This window comes from Diabrotica virgifera, chromosome 8 (assembly GCF_917563875.1).
Source record: "Diabrotica virgifera virgifera chromosome 8, PGI_DIABVI_V3a".
In the NCBI taxonomy this organism is placed as follows: domain Eukaryota; kingdom Metazoa; phylum Arthropoda; class Insecta; order Coleoptera; family Chrysomelidae; genus Diabrotica; species Diabrotica virgifera.
In genome coordinates, this window is record NC_065450.1 from 117,459,988 (window position 1) to 117,485,938 (window position 25,951).

General features: G+C 34.1%; 1 protein-coding gene across 4 annotated transcripts in view; it reads right to left on the bottom strand.

Annotated features, from left to right (window-relative positions):
- Nucleotides 1–907: 907 nt before the first annotated feature.
- Nucleotides 908–25,951, bottom strand: part of LOC126890405 (huntingtin-interacting protein 1) — a 249,021-nt gene continuing 223,977 nt past the window's right edge. For all 4 annotated transcript variants that reach the window (XM_050659304.1, XM_050659301.1, XM_050659302.1 and 1 more), the window contains 3 exons: nt 17,364–17,464; nt 12,106–12,335; nt 908–7,299 (listed from right to left, as the gene is read on the bottom strand). In XM_050659304.1, coding sequence (XP_050515261.1) covers nt 7,136–7,299; nt 12,106–12,335; nt 17,364–17,464 — 495 coding nt within the window. In that variant the 3' untranslated portion in view covers nt 908–7,135. The remainder of the gene's footprint in view (nt 7,300–12,105; nt 12,336–17,363; nt 17,465–25,951) is intronic.

Sequence of the window (25,951 nt, forward strand, 5' to 3'; positions counted from 1 at the left end):
CATATTATTTTTGTAGTAAGTGGTATTTGCTGTGGCTGTGGTATGGTCCTTTTCATGGGCATTTTTCAGTGCGTCACAAATGATAGAAAAAAAGGAAAGTCCGTGATAATACACATTTATAACATTTATTCTAACACGACATTTTAGTTAAATCTGACATTTTTCAGTTAAAACTGACAAATCAGTTGTCACATTTTATCTGCAATTTGGCATAAAAACAAATCAATTGTGTTTATTGCATTTATAAAATGGTATATTCTTGTATAGTCTTATAAATTGTACATATTATATTCGTAGATATATTATATAAATCGTAAATATTTTTTTCGATTATAGCGCCATCTATAGACAACTAGAATAAATGTTATAAATGTCTGTAATCACGGACGTGCCTTTTTCTGTCACATACAATTTAATGCGTTAGAAAGAAATCGAAAAACTGTGACGCACTGAAAGATGCCTATGAGAAATAGAATATGTGTTTGTAGAATACTAAGAATAGGTTATAAGTATAACGTATTCGTCAGTTGTCAGTGTCTATGTCACTTTGAAAGTGACGTCACGGTTCTTTTAGTATTTTGGTTTCAGTTGTCAGTGTCTATGTGACGTCACGGTTCTTTTGAGATTTTGCTTCGGCGAGACAAACGCGTTATCACTGCCAGAAGAGGGAGTACTCGCTGCTGAAGTTCTCAAAATCTTTTGTTCCAACAAAAAGCACATGAAATTAAAATTGTCCCCTTTCAAGGGAAATTGTTCATTTTAATTACTTTCAAATATACTTTTAAGGACATACACATTGTTTTCTTTAAGCAATCCGTTAGTAAACTACTCAACAACAACAACAGGAAGTTGCAACTCGGTAATTCTTCCTATTGAGTGCTTATGATAATATAATAAAACACAATAATGAATTTAATACAATAATTTAATAATTGTAAATAGTACAATACAAATTCAGGTAATACAAACATATAAAATATATAATGGTAAAATGAATGTGTATAAACTACAACGGTATATAATATAAACACCAACAACAGTTGAAAAACTTGTTATTTAGACAAAAAATTGCCCATTGGAGAAACGCTATTGTTTAATAATATATTTAGCAAAAGTAACCTTTAATGCATTATTATTAAAGAGAGCTTTAAACCTAAGCAATAAGGAACGATTAAGTATTAGTTGGAGGTTTATATTATTAAAAACTAAATTTTAATATTTTTGGTTTATTTTTATAAGTATCTATATTAGTTTAAAGTACGAATACACTACTTATTATAAGTTATGTGATACACTTGAACTCAATTTCAACTACGATGTGATGTAATTGTTACAAAATGATGTATGAGATATCTGAATCTATTACAAAAAATATATACATAATACAGGGTGTTTCTAAATAAGTATGACAAACTTTAAGGGGTAGTTCTACATGAAAAAATAATGATAGTTTACTCTATAGACATATGTCCGCAAATGCTTCGTTTCTGAGATACGGGGTGTTGAAATTTTTCTTAAAAACTGATGATTTATTTATTGTTCTAAAACCGATGGAGACATGCAAATGAAATTTGGCAGTTAGAAAGAGGTAGTTATTGTGCATTTTTTGACATATAATTAAGAATTTTGTATTCACCATTGGCGCGCATATGGGTAATGGGCTGAAATTTTTTAAAGAAAAAAAAAATAGTACGGCAACATATATTTTAAATTAGAAATCATTTTTGAATTCCTCGTTCAATTTGTGACCAAAAAATGTATCTTCCCTTTTTTTCATACAATTCACCGTTTTCATGCAAAAAATAAAATATCTTAACGCTTACAAAGTATTCGACATAGGTTGTATGAATCTACAGAGACATAGAGCCCGTTCACATGACAGGCGCTTAACGCGCGTTTTGATAACGCGCTATTACAACTGCATACATTTTACTCGAGACCGTTCGCATGCTAACGCCCGTTTTAGGTCATTAAAACGCGCGTTAGTATGTGAACGGTCTCAAGTAAAATGTATGTACCTACTACCTCTACCTCTATCTAACTGCCAAATTTCATTTGCATATCTCAACCGGTTTTAGATCAATAAGTAAATTATCAGTTTGTAAGAAAAATTTCAACACCCTGTATATTGGAAAGGAAGCATTTGTGGACATACGTTTATAGAGCAAACTGTCATTATTTTTTCATATAGAATTATCTATTAAAGTTTGTCATATTTATTTAGAAACACCCTGTATTAAGCTTTATTATAAGTTTTGATTTTGGTCTAACTGCTTTGTCCGTAATCATTAAATCTTTGGAGAGTTTTCGAATTGCTATTAGAGAAAATATCAAGTAGACTGTTTGTAAATCGAATTTTGTACAACCATTTCAGGACAAATGTTTAATTCATTAGAAATAATTGTGACTGACTTGAGTGCTTACCTGTTTACATTTCAATTAACATTCATACTCGAATGGAAGTACGTTTTTGTTTTTATTTACCTATACAGAGTGTTTCATTAAGTGACCTTAGCACAAAATACGAGGCTTTAACCTAAAACACTTAAATGTATATAATGTGGCTCTACTGAATACAGGGCGTTTTATTTAAAAATTTAAAAACTATTTGTATCCAGTACTTTAAAACTCTAAAACCATGTAACATATCCTTGTCATACTTGGCAAGAAGTGAAGGAACTGTACATCCTAAATTATTTTAAATTCACGTTTCTGGCTACTACCAGATGCATACGAAGGGGGAAAGTGAATGGTTGACTCTTCCCAAATTCTATGCCACTGATAGAATTTCTATTTTAGTGCAATTTGTCGATTTTCCAATACTTTCTATGTAAATAATATACTCTCCATTCGTAACGATAAAGTCATCATTTTTCGAGATATTTTAAGTTAAAAATGAAGCGACACAGTTATTTTGATCAGTGTAGAGTGTAGGTAATAATAATGTCGGTGTTTTTGGATCAGAAGATTGCATTTTAGTACGCAAATGAATTTTTAATCGCTACTAACAAAAAATATAATGTTATTTATTAAAATTTCTTAAAACGAATAGATGCATTCAATATTTAAAAACAAATGGTGGCTCTAAAAACAACTATTTGGTCATAATCTAAATAAAAGAACAATTTTAATATATGTTAAACGTTTGTTTAACATAACTTAGTAGGGTGTACAGTACCTACACTTCCTGCCAAGTATGATAAGGATATGTCAAATGGTTTTAATAGTTGGGTACAAATGGGTACAAATAGTTTTTAAATTTTTAAATAAAACACCCTGTAACTCAGTAAAGAGACACATTTTATATATAAGTGTTTTAGGTAAAATCTTCTTATTTTGTGCAAAGTTTTCTACAGTTACTTAATAGACAATTCTTAATGAAACACCCTATGTAGTGTACAAACACCAACTATAATCTGCGGGTTAATAAAGATCAAAATAATAAAGATCAATATTATTATTATTTGATGAATAGCTTGTCAATCAGTTCTCTTCTTATTGTATATTGTATATATTATGGTATTGATCAAATACTATAATTTGTAATGTACTGTGAAAATGGATAAATATAAATACATTTATATTATGTTTGTGTACCAATGTATTATTAAACAACAGTTTAGCCATATTCTTAATATCATGGGGTCGATTTCGCTCCTTAATAAAAACAATAACGTCTCATTCTACTACGGAAGAGATATTCAATGCATTCACATTATTACTGGCGAAAAATATAATTTGATATCACGAATAAATATCTAAATAACCAAAAATATGTAACAGGATATGTATCAAAAAGTTGTAAACAAGTCGATTTTTGATTGTTATTATAATCATTTAAATCCAGAGGAGCACATAATTGCAGATGTCTGAATTACATATTCGGTTTTAGAAGTAGCATAGTAGGTAGCTCAAGAATATAGGAAAAGTGTCCATTCTGTTTCGAACATCATCTGATCGCAGCAATTATGCGTCCAAGAAGAAGACTTGCCAGCCCAATGATTCCTAAAGGTTCCGAAATCCTTCAACCGGCAAACCAAGAAGAATTTCGACATTCATTTTATGACGTATCTGAATACTGCCAAGGATTAGTTAGTATTGTATTACGTACTATCCAAACGGATTAATGCCGTGTTTTATTGACGCTAAAACGGGTCCTTTTAAAATTTGCGCTACGAAACTTCACAACAATTGGTGTATTCAATCATCAGCAGATGACTAGCGACATCGATTTTTGAAAAAATTATCCTTGAATTGATCCATCCTAAGTACAATCTAATTTTAAACTGTTTTTAGCCATTATATTACACTATACTTAACCAACCTCCAAAAGATTCAAAATGCTCTGTTATAATGCTTTTTCTAAGCGAACATCTATTACACCTGACTGTCGAGGGCAATGAACAAGATATGAATTATATGCTTAATTATTTCTTTATAAATCACACCAGCATTTTACGGGGATTAATTTTTTGAACATAAAAACTTTTTATTTTTAGCACAGTGCAAAAAGTACTTTTTTTAATCAAAAAGAGGTAAGATTTGAGATAAGATGGGTAAGAAAAAAGTAGCTAAAATTTTTAATATATTTTGGAATTTGGCTTCGCTTAGAAAATCCGCGTAGAAACTCTTAGGGCTATATTACTTGTTGAAAAAATTGGACTTTTTCCAATTAAAATTCTCTATATATCAATAAAATACAAATTGGAATACTTTGTGTAGTTTTTTTGGTTTTAAATTTATATCATGTACCACCATCGGACAACCTTGAATACCTACAAGTCCGTATGAACAAAATCACATATTATAGTCAACAATATGGACTCAATATAAACGTAAAGAAGACAAAGCTCATGGTAATTAGCAAGATTCGGCACCATAATAAATGAAGAATGAACCAAAAACCAGGAAATAAGAGCGCGCATCGGAAAAGCTAGATCCACCTTCAACCGGATGGAGGCGTATCAAGAGCCACAACCTCTCTTTTGGTATAAAAGTAAGAATGCTGCGATTTTTTATGGTGGTAATTAGTAGACCTTAAAAGAAGATATTTATGTACAGAAGATTAGAAGCATTTGAAATGTGACTATATCGGAGAATACTTAAGATCCCGTTGATTCACCGAATCACAAATTACGAGGTACTCAAAAAAATGAAGAGGAGCCGAGAGGTACTCACCACCATCAAATCTCGAAAGTTACCATACGAGGTGTGACAATTAAGTACTGAGACTGATTCCATGAAAATCGTATATTTCTAAATTATTCTACAACTCTGCCATCCCCTTCAAAGTAGTCCCCTTGGGCAGCTATACAACGATTCCAGCGCGTTTTCCACGCTTCGTAACATTTCTGGAACGCTTAGACTGGGATGTCCGCGAGTACCCTCGTCACGGCCGCTTGGATGTCCGTAATCGACTCAAAATGGGTTCCTTTGACCATCGATTTTGTTCTAGGGAACAGAAAAAAGTCACAAGGTGACATATCGGGCGAATAAGGCGGCTGTTGCAACACGGCGATCCTTTAGAGGCCAAATACTGGGACACGCTGAGAGCGGTGTGGCACGGCGCGTTGTCGTGATGGAGGATCCAGTTGTGAGCAATGTCTGGGCGCACCCTGTTGACTCGTTTTCACAATCTTTCGAGTACTTGGCGATAGTAAACTTGATTAACGGCTGTTAAACGCCGATCTTTATGGTTTAGGGCCCGCACACGTTGCGCATTTGCATCAGTCCGCACCTCGATTGGTCTCCCGCTCCGCCCCTCGTCTTCCACACTTTCACGCCCCTCCTGAAACTCTTTATGCCATCGAAATACCTGGGCACGACTAAGAGCACTATCACCATGCACTTTTACAATTTTAGCGTACGTTTCCGAAGCTGTTTCGCCCAATTTGGCGCAAAATTTTATCGCGACGCGTTGCTCTAGATTTCGTTTCTCCATTTTCGTGACGAGCACCACTAACACTTGTCTACTAACACGACACCGCAGGCGAACTAAACAAGCTCGAGCGATGGTCAATATATCAATCGAAAGAGGAAAGGATGCCGGGGAAGGGGATAGGAATTTGAAGGTCGCAGGTTTGCCACGAGCACGGCAATAAAATCAGTCTCATTACTTAATTGTCATACCTCGTACTTCGGGTACGTTATGTAAAAATATTTTTAAAGCGAGATCCAGGAAGAAGAACATCCTGGTTAAAGAACCTCAGAACCTGGTTCAACACAACTTCTGAGAAGTTAAAGTTTGCCATGATGATCACCACCATTCGTCATGGATAGGCACATCGAGAAGAAGACCCACGCAGAATTAATTTTGTACACACAATATACATTATTTGTATATTTGAAAACTTCTATATTATCCGAGATAATATAGCAGCAGACCTGAAAGCTATGGGCGTGGAGAACTGGATGGAGATTGCTCAAGACAGAGAAGAGTGGAGGCATGTTGTTGAGTCGACTAAAACCCAGGAAGGGTTGTAACGCCACGGAGAAAGTAAGTAAGAGTAATGAGGAAATATATGGAGATGAATGTTTGATAGTTAAAATGGAGGAGTTAAAGAAAGTGAATAAAAAAATTAATTTGACACCGATCGACGCAATAATAAGAGAGCATAGGACATAAGATCAGATGATTTCAATGTCGAAACGAGGATTGCGAGAATATATGAATAATCAATAAATATAAAATTTCTGAAAATACTAGGAAAGAAAGGGCAAAGAAAACGTTGCGGGAGAGTCAAAATCTGTGGAAAGGTTTAAATATTGGTATAATCTAAGTTGTAAACAGAAAAAAAAAGGAATTCAACCTCGCATTGAGATCTAGGCAGAAATATAAAACATCGAATCAAGCCGTATTAAAAAATCTTAATCCTTATTAAAAAAAACAGTTTGAGTAAATACAGTAATCATTTATAATAATGAAATCATTTGTTATATCAAAATGGAATTTGTGATTATTAAACTTCGTAACGGATTATTTTCTATTTAATTTTAATCCCTTATTTAATGATGTGATTATATCAACCCCTCAATATTAAGAACTTTCTCCATTCAACGATTATATCCTTACTATCTACATTAATAAATAGTTATATAACGATTATTAGTTTAAATTGTCAATACTTAAGCTAATTTAAGTCTCGTTTTCTCCTGCTAATTGGTAATGGTGTTTCCTGAGTCTAGAGAGTCTGTAACGTTCTTGTTCCAATTCTTTTTCTAACTCGAGAACTCTCACTTGTGAGTCCATTTCCAGTCGTTTTGCTTGATGGAGAGTTAGATTGGAAAAGTCGTATTCCTCTGTAAATTATAAAATAAAATTATATGCAACTTAGAATAATTGTTTAAAATACTTAAAAATCAGAAAATACACTGCGCGCCAAATTAGAGCACAAATTTAAAATCCTTAGACAAGGCGAAAACAGCGGGTTCGTTAGGAAAAATATTCCCATGAGATTTTTTTGCATAATTACATTCGTGAGACATCCCAGAATAAGGTTCAAGAAGTCGCCCACGTGAAAAGTGGGCCAAATTATTTTTAACAATTTTTTTTAATCAAATTGAAAAAATCAATATTTTTGGCCCGGACAATTTTTTTGTAGGTTTTTTGGACCATTCTGGATAAAAAAGGTCTCTTATAATTTTTCTCTAAAGTTGATCATTTTCGAGTTATAAGCAATTTAAAATTGAAAAAAACGAAAAATGGCGATTTTCAAGGGTTAATAACTCGGTTAAAAGTTATTATTATGAAAGTCAGGAAGTGACTAAATCAAAGTTTAATGCCCCCCCCCCTACAAGATCCCGAAGAAATTTTTGTCATTATTTTATTATTAAGCTGTTATTTTTAAGTAATAATATTGAGCGCCATGCACGTGTAGCCGGCCGTAAATGCTGAGTGCGAGAGAGATGCCACTCCGGCAGTCCAATTGTGCATCTTACTTGCACTCACATTTACGGCCGCCTACCACGTGCATGGCGCTCAATATTATTATTAAAAAATAACAGCTTAGTAATAAAATAATGACAACAATTTCTTCGGGATCTTGTAGGGGGGGCATTAAGCCTTGATTTAGTCACTTTCTGCCTTTCATAATAACAACTTTTAACTGAGTTATTAAGCCTTAAAAATCGCCATTTTTCATTTTTTTCAATTTTAAATTGCTTATAACTCGAAAACGATCAACTTTAGAGAAAAATTATAAGAGACCTTTTTTGTCCAGAATGTTCCAAAAAACCTAAAAAAATTATATCGGGCCAAAAATATTGACTTTCGCAATTTGATTAAAAAAAATTGTTATAAAAAATTTGGCCCACTTTTCACGTGGGCGACTTCTTGAACCTTATTCTGGGATGTCTCACGAATGTAATTATGCAAAAAAATCTCATGGGAATATTTTTCCCAATGAACCCGCCGTTTTCGTCTTGTCTACCTGGTAAATCAAATAATGTTAATGTTCGATTTTAAATCGTGTTTGTGATAATATATTGTTACCTCCGGTATATTGTAAAATTTATCGAAAGAACGCTAAAAACCGCCGATGTTTTTATTACTTTTTGCAAACAAATTAAAAACATGTTAGTTGTTCTTCATTTTAATTCGAATTTAGTTGGGTTGGCATGTGCTGAATTTTCAAAGGCATTTTTCTAGTTTATTAAGTGTCTTTTCCTTTGAAATGAACCACCAGCAGCAAGAAAATCGAAATTTGTTAGAAAGTGACTGTATTAGAATCGTTATTCTTCGCGAAGGATACCGTCAAGTTGAACTCGCTGAACAGTTTATTGTCACTCAGTAAATAATTTCAAGAGTCTTAATACGTTTTACTGTTACTGGAAGTAACTCGAAAAGACCCGGTCAAGGCCGCAGAAGGGTTACACTGCTAATCAAAACCAGTTTTTGACACTTCGTACACTGGGACAAAGGTTTGTTACCAGTACTTCTCTCTCTACAAAATAAAGTTTTGTACACAGAGATCATAGAAGGTAAAGTTTGCATTTTACTCATGAACATGTTTGGAATAATGACGATTGGGGAAGAATATTGTTCACCGATGAATCCAGGTACTGTTTTTTTCTGAAGATAGGCGGAACAGAGTGTACAGAAGGCCTGGGGAACGCTACGCACAGTGTAACACTGTAGGGACTGTACAGTATGGTGCCGGCTCGATAATGGTGTGGGGTTGGATTAATTTAGAGGCTCGTACGGAGAATAGATCAGGAGCGGCTTACAACACACAGGTACATTACAGACATTTTAGAAGAGTATGCGTGCCATTTGAACCATTTATTGGGGATAATTTCATGCTTATGCAAGATAATTCCAGACCATACATTGCAAGAATTGTGCAGCAATATCGTCAGGAGATTGGGATTCTTGCCATGGTTTGGCCTGCGAGAAGTCCCGACCTCAACCCAATAGAATAGGCTTGGGACATCGTAGGGAGAGGACTACGACAACTACGTAATGCACTAAACACATTAGATTAACTGTTAATTGCGTTTAGTTGAAATTTGGGATCAGACTGATCAAGATAAAATAAGAGCAACAATTCTCAATATGAGAGATCGTTGTCAAACAGTGATAAATGCCAGAAGAGGCAGTACTTGCTACTAGTTTAATTTTCTTGAACGTTAAACATTTTCCAAAATTCTATTATGAGTATATAAAAATTCTATTATGAGTATATACACAGCTGAATTAATAGCGATAATGGAAGCACTAAAATATTTATCTAATATAAATCATTCAAAGTTTATAATTTTTAGTGACAGTAAAAGTTCTCTTAGTAAAATTAGTGCTATAAATCCTAAATCAAAAGTGAACTACATTGAATTATATATCATAAATAAAATTAAAGAACTTCAGCAACAAGGAAAGTCTGTTAAGTTGGCATGGGTTAAAAGCCACTGTGGAATAACTGGAAATGAAATGGTAGATGAATTGGCTAAAAACGCGGTGACACAAGGAGTATTAACCCATTATCTTTGTACGCCAAAAGATATTGAATCAAATTTATTCAAAGAGATTAAGAAAGAATGGAAAGAAAGGTATATTGATGAAAACGTAAATACAGGAAACCACTACAGATCAATCAGAAACTATATAACGGATAAACCTTGGTTTTCTAAAATGGAGTCGACAAAAGATATGATAAGAACCATATGCAGAATGATATTTGACCACTGTCTTACTCCATCATATTTATTTAAAATTAATATAGCTGATAGTCCACAATGTATTTGTGGACAGTTGGGCAATCTACAACACAAAATTTTGACCTGTTCTCTTATCTCTAATAAAGTTAATATGTTTTTAAATTCACTGTATTCTTTGACTGATGTCCACCATCCCATTAATTTAAATTATTTATTAACATTAGAAAATAATGAGTTGGTATACCGACTATTGTATAAACATATTTTAGATATTAAGCTTAAATTGTAATTGTAAAATATAGAGTAAGTATTTCTTGTAAATTGTTATATGTTAAAAGAAAAAGAAAAGAAAAGAAAAGAAAAAAAAAGAAAAGAAATATAAAAAAAATAATAAAATAAAAATAAAAAAAAAATAAAAAAATAAAAAAAAATAATAAAAAAAAAAGAAAGAAAAAATATAAAAAAGATATATAAAAAAAATAGAAAAAAAAATATAATAATTAAAAAATATAAAAAAAATATGTAGATAAAAATGAATGACGAACTTGGACAGTCCATAGTAAAATAGCTTTCGAATGAAGTAGAGGGCTAAAGAAGAATGTTGCAGTTTTTGCTGTGGAACTCTGAGAACATCATTTGGAAAAAAATTAATAAATATATATATATATATATATATATATATATATATATATATATATATATATATATATATATATATATATATATATATAAAAAATTATTAAAAAAAATACAAAAATAATTATTTATTAGTAGAATTGTTTATTATATTAGTATTAGTTTTAGGATAAGATACGAAAAAATGACTAATAAAATAAAAAATAGTAAAATTGGCGAATGGATTTAGTGTCCGCAGTCATATAAACCCAAACAAACAACAAACAACAAACATTTTCCATTCTGTCATTTATCTATGATGTTAGGTAATTTTATTGCAATACATTTTTCGAAAAAAAAAGAAAAAATTTGTATTTCAGATATTCTATTCTTTTGTTCTTAAAGAACAGAAGAACAAACAACAATTGTTTCTTATGGCAGATATTAAAATTTTAAGATTATGCGTTAATTTTGGCGCGCAGTGTAGTTATAACTGAATATTGCTCAAGAGCTAATTTCTTGTGGCACTGTAATACTATTTTATATTTTTATTCGGAATTAACCACAATCTTAGTTGAAAATACATATTACAAATTAAACAATTTCGAAGTGGAAATCAAAACGCCTAAATAAATTCAACTAAAATTGTGGTCAATTCTCTTTAAATGTGATGAACCTTATTAAATATAATTATTATATGAATGTCTAATGCCAATAATTTTCGCAAAACAAGCTAATATAACAGATATAGTAGTAATGACGTAATAATGATCCAATAGCAATAGCTGTATGATGAGCCTAGGGGAGAATGTGTTGCCTTAAGCGATACCCCAGAGAATTGGCGAACTCTGGGGATTATAGCTTTAGCACGGTAAGCGAACACTGCCGTCCCTAACAATAGTATTTACCATCCTGATACTCAACTAGACTGATCATCAACAAACTGAAACATGCAGTGAATCGGAAGTCAGAATCAACTTATGCAGTTTCATAAAAAATCGTTCAGCGCCCTTTAAGTAAATTGGCCGATAAAAAAAACTACTGAGGTGATGAGGACCATTATCCTCAGGTACTCCATAGAGTACATTTGGGAGCGACATAGTCGACCTTAAATGATGGCTGATTGTTCCAGGGATTTAACAACGGTAAAGATGAAGATCATAGTCTAAGTATGAAGAAGATAATTCTCGGATCAGCATACCTCTTATCAGCATACCAAGATAATAATTAGTTATAGTATCCAGTTGTGTGATATCTATGAAGCACCAGCCACGCTCCCCCCTGAATATACATTTCGCCTCAAGAATAAAAAATTAATTTAGCAATATTTATACCAACCTGACTCATCAATAAGTTCGCTGCAATCTTTAACAGTAGCAACAACAGTTCCTGTTGCTGTGGTAACTCCTTTAGACGCCTGCGTCAACTGTTGCAAGTTATTACTATTTCTATCTGCTTTTACTCGACTGGCTACTACTAACTGAGCTGTGGAGGCAGCTATTTCTTGAGCCGCTACCACCAATTGTTCCAATTTGCCGTTAGATTGAACTACTTTATCAGCTGCTGTCCTAGAATATAAAATATTAGTTAACAAATACTAAACCATCTAAATAATAAAAAAAATATGTTTCCCTTTGCTATGAGAATAATTATTTGTAATATTAGAGAAATTAGATGCCAAGGCTGCTTAAATGGTGCCGAATTACCAAAAGAATGGAAATTTTCTATCATGTCAACCATCCATAAAAAGGGCAGCAAGGATAAGTGTGCAAATTACAAAGGAATTGCGGTAAACAGCTAAAATAAGTAGGAAGTATGGAAAACTTATTAAGAACAAAATAGAAAATGACTATAGAGATTACGAATCAGAGGAGCAAGCTGGCTTTAGAGCTGGGCGGTCCACAGTAGACCACCTGTACTCTAAACATTATCTTATCAAAGCAGTCCAAAGTCTGTATAATGGAACTACTGCAAAAATTAAAACTGGATCAAGGATGTCTGAGGGATTTAAGGTCACGAAAGGATTGAAACAGGGTTGCTGTATTTCGCCTACTCTTTTCAAAATTTATCTGGAACAAGCACTCAAGCTGTGGAAAAAAATGTGATGGCATGGGAATCCCTCTCAATGACGAGACAACACTATACAATGCCGGCAAAAAAATCTTTACAAAGTGAATAAAACACATAAATCAGGATACTTATTATTTTAATTTTATAACTAAATACTTTATAAGGATATTTAATTTTGTGTTCTGTGGTAGTTATGGAAGGGATCAACATTACTACATGCCTGTTTCTTTTCGGAACAGTCTCAGAAGGCTACGATGCATCCGACCGTTTCAATTAATAAATTGAATCTCTTGAAACACAAAATCACGTGCTATGGTAATTACAGAGTCCCCTTTCCCAAGTAACGTTGAAGCACGAACTTTCTGTTCATTTGTGAGTTTTTTTGGCCCCATAGTTTTTACTTCAGTTTTTCAAGAACTTTCACATTAACTACTCGTATAAAGCCAACTGAGCCTGTTTAGCTCTTTAGGGGAGAGGTAATGACGTACTTGCGTCGGCAGGTACCTGTAGTTTACTAATATATTATTTTCTTTAGTTTATTCTGTGCGTTTGTACTATACACACAGTTGGCTTTATACATGTAGTCAATGTGAAACTTCTTGAAAAACTACAGTAAAAACTATGAGGCGAAAGAAACTTACAAATGAACAGAAAGTTTGTTCTTCAACGTTAGGTGAGAAAGAGGACTCTGTAACTACCATAGCACGTGATATTGGTGTTTCAAGAGATTCAATTTATAAATTGAAACGGTCGGATGCGTCGTAGCCTTCTGAGACTGTTCCGGAAAGAAAACCTGGTTCTGGAGCTCTTAAAAAACATAATCTAAGTCTGATACCATCACCAGGCATGTAGCAACGTTGAACCCTTCCATAACTACCACAGAACCCAAAATTAAATATCCTTATAAAGTATTAATTTGTAAAATTTAAATAATAATTATCCTGATTTATGCGTTTTATTCACTTTGTAAAGATTTTTTTTTGCCGGCACTGTACACTTTATGTTTCGCTTATGACCAAATTCTGATTGCTCAGGATCATGACGACTTGAGCTACATGACGCGGAAGCTAATAGAAGAATATAACAAATGGGGTCTCGAAGTCAACATTAAGAAAACTGAAGCCGTGTGTATTGGAGGGACAAAGCAGTCCTTTACATTAGACTATTAGACGATGGGGTAGACATTAAACACAGTGATGAATAAAGTACCTGGGCATGAGGATAAATCAAGATGGAACACTCGATGCTGCTATAAAAGACAGAAGCATACAAGGTACAAAAGCCATATCCATGATGAATGGCATTCTGTGGGACCAAACAATATCTAAACCGAACAAACAGCTCATATACAATATAATACTTAAAAGTGTAATCACTTATGGCAGTGAAGTTTGGCCACTGAAACAAAGATCAGAGAAAATGTTACTAGTAACAGAGATGGACTTCTGAGAAAGAGCAGCAGGCAAATCAAGAAGAGATCGGATACCAAATGAGAGAATACGAGAAATGAAGGGAGTCACAAATACAATAATTGATGACAAAAAAAAAACAAAACAACTCATATGGTACGGTCATGTACAGATAATGCCAGATAACAGGATCCCAAAACAGATTTTGGCGTGGACACCACAAGGGAGAAGGAAAAGAGGAAGGCCGAGAAGAAGCTGGAGGGAGGGAATTGAAAAAGAACTAGAGGAAAGAGAAATCCCTCCAGGTCTATGGCTAAACAGAGAAGAATGGCGGTTAGGAGTCGGAAGGCGTCGGAGAACTCGAGAACTCTGTAAATCGATAAAAGACCTAAAACATAACTAAAGGGCAGGAGAAAGTGGTATCCCAGCTGAGATTTTTAAGGAAGGCGGCGAAAGACTGAAAGAAAGAATATTCGGCTTGACATTAGTAGTTTGGTAAAAGGAAGAAATATCAAAACAATGGAATAGCACTCTCATTCGCCCTATCTATAAAAAGGCGCCAAACCGAGTTAAAAAATTATAGGGTATAGCACTATTAGAAGTAATCTATAAAATAGTTGCAAAAATTAGTAGGAACAGATTAATGAAATATGATAACAAAGTGATAGGAGAATACCAGGGAGGTTTTAGACAAGGAACAACAACTACTGATCAAATAAGTATGTTAAAACTAATTCAAAATAATAGCTACGAATAAACAGGCATACGACTTCATAAATCGAAGGATGCTATATGAAGCCATGAGAACATTAGAAATACAAGAAAAGCTTATAAGGCTAGTGACGCTCAGTAACACGAGAAATAGGGTATATAACAACTTTTCAAGACAGTTCACAGTGAATAGATGTTTAAAACAAGGAGATCCGCTAGGAACAAATTTATTCAACCGAGTGTTGAACAAATCGTAAGAAGATCAAATATGAGCACAAACAGGATAATTTTCAATATCAAGGAACAGTGCATAGCGGTCTAAAACGAAAAAACATTTAAAAACAGCTTTCCAGAAACTTGACAAAGAAGCAAAAAGATGCCCACAGTGATGTATGCCAGCGAAACGTGGATTATGACCCAGCAGAAAGAGAACTTGACAAAGAATCAAAAAGATGCCCACAGTGATGTATGCCAGCGAAACGTGGATTATGACCCAGCAGAAAGAGAAAAAAGTAGAGATATGGGAAAGAACGGTACTCAGGAAAATTTTCGGAGGAATATAGGCGGCAGCAAATATTTGGAGAAGATGAATAAATAAAGAAATAATGTACGGATGTATGGAAAACCAATAATTACGGCCTATATAAGAGCCCAAAGAGCTAGGAGGCTTGGCCACATTATACGAATGCCAGATAACCGAAATGTTAAAATAATACTAAAGAAGGAAGAAATGGGGAAAAAGAAGAGAATGTGAAGAGAAATGGTTGAAAGTAGTAAAGCAAGACTTCAGAAATAGGCGTGGCAGATTGGAGAGAAAAGGCAATGAAGAAGTGGGGACAAATAACCAAGTTTTCGGAAGCCAGGGATTGGAGAGAAAAGGCAATGAAGAAGTGGGGATAAATAACCAAGTTTTCGGAAGCCAGGGGTCTACAAGGCCTGTGATGCTGTTGTATATATATTACTGAATTGTTAATATTTTTTATAATAACACCACACATTTAAGTTCTTTAAAATTCAAAATATTTTAACATTACTTTAAAAATTTTGTAGGTATAATGATTTTCGTAATTTTCAAAATTTGCTAAATATAATTTGTATTTATGTCTAATTACTTCATTTTGATTATCATTATATTGTAAAAAATGGTATGCATATGCAAAAGAGCTCTTGAGGGAGAAACAGCAACGCCAATGGAACGCCAATTAACAACATTAGATAGGCGGACGATATTATCATAATAGCGGACAACCTCCAAGACCTCCAAAAGCTAATGAACAAGATATGGATTATCAATAAACATCAAGAAAACTAAATTTATGAGGATATCAAAAACTCAAAGTAATGATGAAAGCCTGACAATAACCGGTAAAACTTTAGAACAGATTGAAAACTACAACAATCTTGGTATAATAATTAATCACACAAACGATTACTCCAAAGAAATCAAAGTTCGAATAGAGAAAGTACGAAAAATCTTCAATAAAATGAGAAAGGTACTTTCTTCAAGAGAACTGGAATTAGACGTGAGAGTTAGGCTGGCAAGGTGTTATATTTTCTCGACTCTGCTTTACGGGATAGAAGCAAGGACACTTCACGCGTCGACTGCTAAAAAGTTAAAAGCATTTGAACTGTGGGTGTATAGAAGAATCCTGAATATATCATGGACCGAGCATGGAAGAACCAACGAAGTCATGAGAAGAGTCAACAAAAGAATGGAAATATAGGAAACCATTAAGACACGAAAGCTGCAATACCTAGGGCATGTTATGCGTAATGAAAGATACAACATACTTCAATTAATTATACAAGGGAAACTCCAGGGCAAGAGAAGTGTAGGAAGAAGAAGAATCTCATGGTTGCGTAACTTGAGGGAATGGTACGGATGATCACCAACCGAACTATTCAGAGCAGCAGCATCTAAGATCAGAAGAGCCATGATGATTAGCAATCTCCGTCGCGGAGATGGCACGTAAAGAAGAAGAAGATATACGGTATGGGCCAAATGAAAGAAATAAATTCGTTATTTCGTAAGCCGGAGACTTTAATAAGGAAAAATCCCAAAACAGTATTTTATTTCTAAAATACGATTTTTTAGCATATATGCCATACTATTATGCACGAGATTATTTCAGGACCGAGCAAAAACAAACAGGAATAGCGAGCGATAAAAAGATCTTAACATCGCAAAAAAAAATCATTCAATCTAAATTTTCAAACAGCTTAGACGAACACATGCGTGTTATTACACTTCTGTTTTATGTATTATTTACATATTCATTTATACATATTTCATATTATTGGGCTCGACTACACAATAAATGATGTGCTCTTAAACAAAATATAACCTCTTCTGTGTTTTTTAAATAAAAAATAGTTTTTATATTTTTTATTATAAGTAATACTTACAATAAAAGTTTTGCTGCTACAGCCACAGCCTTAGCAGCAGAAATAAATCCATCGGTCCATTGATGATTTCTTTTGTAAAATTCTTTTGCACTAGCTGTACCCTAAAATACATGATACGACATATTACAAATCATAATATACAAATTTACAATGACATTAGCAAGAAAACGTAAGTATAAATATATTGATAAACAAGCTAGATTAGGCCACCATAGTTTCTTATAAATGTTTCAGAAATAAGTACACGAACACAGTGGAAGCAGGTTTCCGCTTACGGTCAATTCTCGCAGACTCGCTTTTATACGTTTTCAAAATGAATGCACGTTTTTAAATGTAAACGCACATAGTTAAAGCAGGTTGGCGCGGGTAACCCTGCAACTAAACTTAAATTAACTTAGCAACTAAACCTACATTTAGTTTATTCCCGCTTTTTTTCGCGCGGGTTTAGTGATTGTACAATGAATAAGGAGGCAATGATTTTTGCTGTTTTTGAAAGACCCCCTATTTGGGACAAGAGGGTGAACGATATTTCACTTTCTTTCATTATCTTTTTTATGTTTTGAAATATATGATGATATTCTCCATAAATTATTCTTTCGTGATTAAGAAAATGTATACCAACTGTCTTTATTTTCAGTTTAGTCAAAACAGAATTAAAATCAGTCATATCGTCAACAGAAGACGACATTTTGCTAAAAGTTGTAGACGCAATTGACCAATTTGAAGGATTTTTCTCGCTTTTACCGGTATTCACTGTGTTGTGTTACCATTCACGCGCGAGATAACCGCGCAGATTCGAGCGGTTTGACCGTAAGCGGAAACCTGCTTCCACTATGTTTGTACCCTAAAACCTTACACAAGTCATAAAGTCATAACGTTGTATACGCCAGCATATAATTCACATTACTTACGTTTGCAGTATTGGCTCACGTATATATTATATTGCTAAATGTGGTATTTGTGTTTATTATTAATTTATTTATTCCTATATATTTATTATTATTATAAGTCCATAATGGTGTTAGTTTTGCATTGCTTTTTTCGTTTCTCTATTATAGTAAGGTCCCTGCCATAACTTGGGCCATGGCCATGGCCCTTTACAGGGTACTGGTGCATAACTTCTCAAAATGTACCGTTGGCCAATAATACGAAATAACTCAAGTATCGTTAGCCTCAGTTGTAAGGTAGTGATAAATACAAGCTGATAATCTCCAAAATTCTCACGTCATAAACACACGAATTTCCGTATGTGTTAACTGAGGCAGATACATTTGCTGCTGTACATCAAAAGATATAACATAATTGTCTGAGACTTTAGCAGATTTAGGCCAATTTAGTGTCATTGGGCTTTGGCAGCTACTTAGGCTCTTTAGTGATGAAATTCTTGCTCGACTTTTGTGGAGATTGTTATCTCCAGCTTTTAATCGTATAGCAAAGCTGTCACAAGTAGAGTAAGTGTCAATTTTAGGCCTTTAAAAACTTAACTTATAACTTCTTCTATTCTTCCTCTTTATAAGCAATTCTGCTTGTTCATTGGCTAATTGATACTTCTATAGATCTCTTGATATAGCCCGGGAGGTAGTGTCAAATTTAACCGGAGCATTTTAGCATGGCTGTTTTCTTTATATTTAGTTAGATGTTCCAAAGCTTATTAACAAATGATGTGTCAGCTGGCCCAAAACCGGGGATTTTAGCCAAGAAAAGGTAAAATGTGAAACTTGATGGAAAAACGCTATAACTTATATGTCAAATATTTATCTTCGTGACTTACGTGTATAATAGCCAAGAATACCTAGCTACTGGCTTACACCCAGACGACTCGGGTTCAAATCCTGGCCTGGCCCTGAAAATCTTTTTTGTTTTTAAAATTGACATATTGATTTGAAAAATAATTATTTTTTGATAATACCACGTTTCTATTATTTATACGACACTGTATGTCTTATAGAATCATAAACTAGGTATGCATTTGATCATAATATGATTAATATCATAATATTATTATGATTGACCTCCTTAATAAACAAAGTTGTTGAACATAATCCCCTAAAGCTTCCATAGTTAGTACGACCAATCTAAGTGAAAAAGGGGGTCCCCCCCGACGTTATTTTTTATTTTTTTGGACCCTAATTTTTCACTTTTCTATCACCAACCCCTTATTAATCTAAATATTTCGTTGTTGCCGGATTTAAGGGAGGGCAGGCTGGGCAGCTGCCCGGGGCTTCCACATTTCAGGGGCCCCCATAAAGCCCAAACGTAAAAAAATCAGCACATTATTCACATATAATAATTTTTTTGATTCGATTAACTATGATATTTCGGAAGGTTTCACTTCTGTTAAAAGGTTTCTCATATTTTGCCAAATCACGGTCATAAAGCAGAAGATATATTTAATTCTATAATGACATTCTTGCAAGAACATGATACCAATTTGAAAAACTGCAGGGGATAGTCCTACGACAACGCGTGGATTCCGTGTGCCGTCCACTCTCTAAATTTTGTTGCAAAAGCTGCAGCTGAGGGTTGTCCTGCTGTCACTGCATCCTATGATTTCTTAGAAGAACTATATGAACTATATGTATTTTTCACTTCCTCTACATAGAGATACAACTTGTTAATCGGATGTTTAAAAACTGCGCCTTTAAGAGAAAGCAACGCCGACCGTTGCTGAAATATTACTTTTCCTAAAAGAGTAAATACTACTGCTAGATGATCATCTAGAAATGATGCCGGAAAAGCACTAATTAAAGGTTATAATCAGATTAAAGGAGCAATATCCAAAATTTCAGAAGACGATGAGCAACAATTTAAAACTCGTAGCGATGCAAATGGTTTGTATAATCGAATGTGTTTACTGGAAGCAGGAATATTCGCAATATTTTGGAATGAAATCTTAGAGATGACAAACAGCACAATTCGTATTCCCCAAGATCCAATTATTGACCTTAATTCAGTAGTGGCGGCACTTAAATCACTTAAAGAATTTATACACCTTTTAAGAATATTCCACTGACTCCACCACTGCTCACTCACTGAAGCTTACCTTATAGCATTGATTAAGACGAAAATCTAGGTCGACTGGTACAATATGTACAATTTTTCAATTCATTTAAAGAGGAAATCGGCTCATCAAAAATATAAGTTAATAATTTCAAATGTACCGACTGTTAAAAGAGAAGAATGTGAATGATGCCGTTCCAAACGTTGAGATGACACTTCGTTTATATTTATTTCTGATGCTAACTGAGTGGAGAGAGATCATTCTCAAAATTTAAGTTAATTAAAAATCGACTTCGGTCTATGATGCGTCAAGAGCATTTGAATCATCTCCCTATAATGAGCATTGAACACGATGTCTTCTTAAAGCAACTAGACATGCCCGATATAATCAAGGAATTTTCAATTAAAAAATCTCAAAAATTACCCGGACTTTAACCATACATTTTATTGTGTTTATTTTTAATATTTTACTGTAACAAGATACAGCTCTTAAATATTTTTTATTATTTACCTAGTAAAAAGTACCTAGATCAACATTTTTTTATTTCTAAAAGGAAAAACCCTGTAGTTGGTTGTATACCATAGTTATAAAAACAATTTTTTTAATGCGTAGGAGGTAGGGCCCCACACCAATTCTGCCCAGGGGCCTCCACTGCCTTAAATCCGGCTCTGATCGTAAACTATGCATTTGATCATAATATTATGATGACCTCAAGCAAAGTTGTTGTACATGAACCCGGGAAGGTTTCTGAGTTAATACGACCAATATAAGTTATCATTATTTACGCAGACACCAGACACCACAAAAACAATATTGTTTATTAGATAAAAAGTATATGCAATATTTTTGAGTATTTTTTTACTTTTTGGTAATTTTTAGGTATTTAACTTTTAAACATTATTTTTTAGTTCTAAGGTGGTACACACTATCCAAAGAGAAAACCCAATCGATGGTAATATCCAGGAACCCAATTAGATGTAAGTTAGTAGTGGACGACCATATAATCGAACAGGTAATGGATTGCAGATACTTAGGTGTGGAAATATCTAGCGACAGGCATCTGTGGCAAGAATCAAAACAGCAGGCAATGAAAGCAGCGAGAATATCTGGTTTCCTGAGGGATATAATCTGGCGGAATAAATATATGAGCACCGAAAGCAAAGTCCGCATTTATAAGACATGTGTTAGACCCGTACTGACATACGCAGCTGAGACAAGGGCCGAGACAACAAAGACCAAACAGATAATGAGAACAACAGAGATGAAAACCCTAAGATCCATAAGAGGTATCACACTCAGAGATAGAATACGAAACGAAGACACATTGAGAGAGCTAGGCGTTCAGGACGTAGTGAGATGGACAAGAGCGCGACGACGCATGTGGAGGGACCACGTAGATCGGATGGACCCTGAATGTATGGCGCATTGGGCGAAAACACAGAAGCCCAACACCAAGCGACCCATAGGAAGACCCAAAAAACGATGGTACGAGAGTTGGAGCTCCGGATCGCAGCAAAGACTGTAACAGAAGAAACAGGACATAGTCCTATTACAAGAAGAAGAAGAAGAAGAAGAAGAAGAAGAAGAAGAAGAAGAAGAAGAAGAAGAAGAAGAAGAAGAAGAAGAAGAAGAAGAAGAAGAAGAAGAAGAAGAAGAAGAAGAAGAAGAAGAAGAAGAAGAAGAAGAAGAAGAAGAAGAAGAAGAAGAAGAAGAAGAAGAAGAAGAAGAAGAAGAAGAAGAAGAAGAAGAAGAAGAAGAAGAAGAAGAAGAAGAAGAAGAAGAAGAAGAAGAAGAAGAAGAAGAAGAAGAAGAAGAAGAAGAAGAAGAAGAAGAAGAAGAAGAAGAAGAAGAAGAAGAAGAAGAAGAAGAAGAAGAAGAAGAAGAAGAAGAAGAAGAAGAAGAAGAAGAAGAAGAAGAAGAAGAAGAAGAAGAAGAAGAAGAAGAAGAAGAAGAAGAAGAAGAAGAAGAAGAAGAAGGTGGTACGAAGTTTGCCGGGTCAGCTAGTTAATAATAAAATAATAAACTTGAACTATTGAGTTTGGCAAAGATTAAAAAGTATAAACCATTAATTTATGAATTTTAGATTGTACGAAAAAAGCGTTAGCTGAATATATGAGGAGCTAATTTTCATAACCCCACATGTCCAAAAATATTTTTTTTATAGGAGAGATGTTTCTAATTCCTTATTTTAAAACGCATTGCCTGTCATGTTTATTGCTGATCAAAAACCCATATTTCCAGTTATAATATTAATTTAAAAGTAGATGTTTAAAGCAAAACCCCACATCTGATATGTGACGGTTATAGCAAAACCCCACATTTTCTATTCATCCATAGAGAAGTAAGTATTCCAATCACGTGACTTAAATACATGGTTTTGATTTGATTGTTATTGTTGACAGTACACAATCTTAGGTTAGTTTCAGAGGAAGGTTATAATTTAATGTTAGTTTGTGCTTAATTAAGTAAAATTATGAGTTTAAATGAAGGTAATTTAGATAGTGAATTAGTATTAGTTAGAAGAACAAGTTCTGGATCACGAAAAAGACAAAAGACAGTTCCAAAGCGTTAACTTCTTAAGGAAAAGAGATACGCTGCTCCTGTTGGTGGTTGTGTGTTCATAGGTTGCTTACATAAAGATAAAGCTTTTAAATGTTGTGTAGTTTGGCCTAGTGATGCCCGTGCATTTCGGAAGACTCTTTATTCGAAACCCGAAAAACTTTTTCAGGACCAATTAGTTGGTAGGTTCATAATAACAAAAAACGTTCAACGTCGGAGGTCCCTTTATGCTAAACTATAGTAAATTGATTTGATCAAAACACCACATATCCAAACCTGCTATGTTCATAACCCCACATGTGACATGTGTTTCATGCATAACCCCACATGTAACAACTTTTATATCAAATTTTTAATTTGTTATACCACTTTCTACACAAACAAATAGTTTTCTTAGCTCATAAACCAATACTGAATTATAATTATATTACATAAATATGTTGTGGTGAAATAATATAGGTGAATCGGTTTTTTTACTCTCCTGAAAAAATAGCCAATGTGGACATGTGGGGTTATGAAAATTAGCTCCTCATATATGATCAAATGCAAAGTTTACGATTCTATAAAAGACATAGACTTTTTTATATTGTGTCGTATAAATTATAAAAACGTGGTATGTATTATCAAAAAATAATTATTTTTCAAATCAGAATGTCAATTTTAAAAACAAAAAAGATTCTCAGGGCCAGGATTTGAACCCGAGTCGTCTGGGTGAAAGCCAGTAGCTAGGAACTCTTGGCTATTATACACGTAAGTCACGGAGATAAATATTTGACATATAAGTTATAGCGTTTTTCCATCAAGTTTCACATTTTACCTTTTCTTGGCTAAAATCCCCGGTTATGGGCCAGCTGACACATCATTTGTTAATAAGCTTTGGAACTCCTATCTAAATAAAAAGAAAACAGCCATGCTAAATGCTCCGGTTAAATTTGACACTACCTCCCGGGCTAATATGATTGATGATAAAGACCTACGCATTATCAAAAATCTTTACTGGCATCAACGTGCAAACATCAGGATTGGCCGGGGCACGTCTGAAGAACTTTAAATACGAAGAGGAGTAAGGCAGGGCTGCATTTTGTCTCCACGAATATTTAACATATATTCTGAGTTTGTTTTCAATAAAGCAGTGGATAATGCTCAATGTGGTATCAAAATGAATGGCGTCAATATTAATAATTTGAGATACGCGGATGATACGGTGTTAACTGCGAGCAATTATGAAGAACTTCAATATCTGATTAATAGGATTACCACAACGTGTGACGAATATGGACTCAAGCTAAACACCGCAAAAACCAAGGAGATGGTTGTCAGTAAGACGCCAATATAACCGGAAGTAGTAACAGCTTATGTTGAACAATTAGAGAGAACTAATAGTATCACCTATCTTGGTTGTAATTTAAATGAGAACTGGGACATGAGCAAAGAAATTAGATTACGTATAGAGAAAGCCAGAGCTGCATTCTTTAAGTTAAAGAAACTTTTATGTGGAAACAACATTACTTTGAATCTTAAAAGTAGATTAGTGAGGTGTTATGTGTTCTCTACTCTTTTAAACGGTGTCGAAGGTTGGACTTTAACAGATACTCTTACGGAGTAACTATACCGGAGAATCCTACGAATAAGTTGGGTGGATAGAGTTCGTAACGAAGTTGTTTTGCACCGAATGGGAAAAGTCACGGAAGTCGTCAGAACAGTTAAAAATCGAAAACTTGAATACTTTGGCCATGTTATGCGACACCCAGAGAGATATAATATACTCCATTTAATAATACAAGCCAAGGTAGACGGAAGAAGAGGGCCAGGTCGAAGAAGAGGGCCAGGTCGAAGAAGAACGTCATGGCTTAAAAACCTGAGAGAATGGTTTAACAGAATCTCTACATCGTTTTTCCGAGCTGCCGTCAACAAAATTACTATAGCCAGTTTGATAGCGAACGCTCGATAATCGAGCATGGCACATGAAGAAGAAAAAGATAGGTCTCTTCTATAGATATTCTATAGGTTGTTACTCCATCTATTACGCGGTCGGCCGATATTTTTTCTAACGATTGGTGATTTATCTCTTGCTGTTTTGACCATACAGGTCTCCCCTATTTTCTACTTATGTTATTATTCCATTCTCTTTTTTCTATTTAGTGGTCATTCGTTTATACACTATATGTTACAGTTTCTTCTAATGTCTTCACTTCTCTTTCGATCTCTTAGCTTATTTCTAGTAATTCTTCTCAGTACTCTCATCTCTGCCGTTTCCAGTAGTCCTTGTGTTGTGGTTGTGCCGGGTCTTGTTTCTGATGCATATGTCATTATCGGTCTTACACTGGCTTTCTAAATCTAAATTGTTGACTTCATCTCAGTGTAAATATGGTTTTAGTTTTCTGAGATGAGATTGTCATATAGAATTATTTTGCTCATATGTTATATCTATGGACTAATCTTTTATTAATTCTCTTCCTTTGTTGACACTTTTTGGAACTTGGTAAGAAATATCTTATTATACCAATGTCGAGTTACAGATGCTTGCTGATACCCCATTCTTTTCTTCCCCTTTTCTTCATTCAGAAATTTCCACTGGCCACCTATTTGATAAATTCTGTCAATTTTCCTATCAACATTTTATCTCCAATTAACTGCACCCTTCTTGCAGTAATTCCAGATGTTTGTAAACTTCACATGTGCTTTTTCTATGCAGACTCTAATTTCTTTACAGTAATCATTCCTGTGATTGACTACAGTACGGAGATAGTTATAATTCACTACTTGTTCAAGTTAACTGTTAATCTTTCATCATTTTTTTGGGATGGTTTAGAAATCGTCATGAACATGGTTTTTTAATATTTACTGGAAGGCCATATTCTTTTGCATGATCGACTATCTTCAGTATCAGTATCTAACAGTATCATCTCGTCTAACGGTGTTCCATTGACCTTTATTTCAGATGGTTCTCCCTCAAGAGTCCTTCTCAAAATTTCTCATGGGACAAATAATTATCTGCTGATGCCAAGACAGCTGTCATAAGAGAATT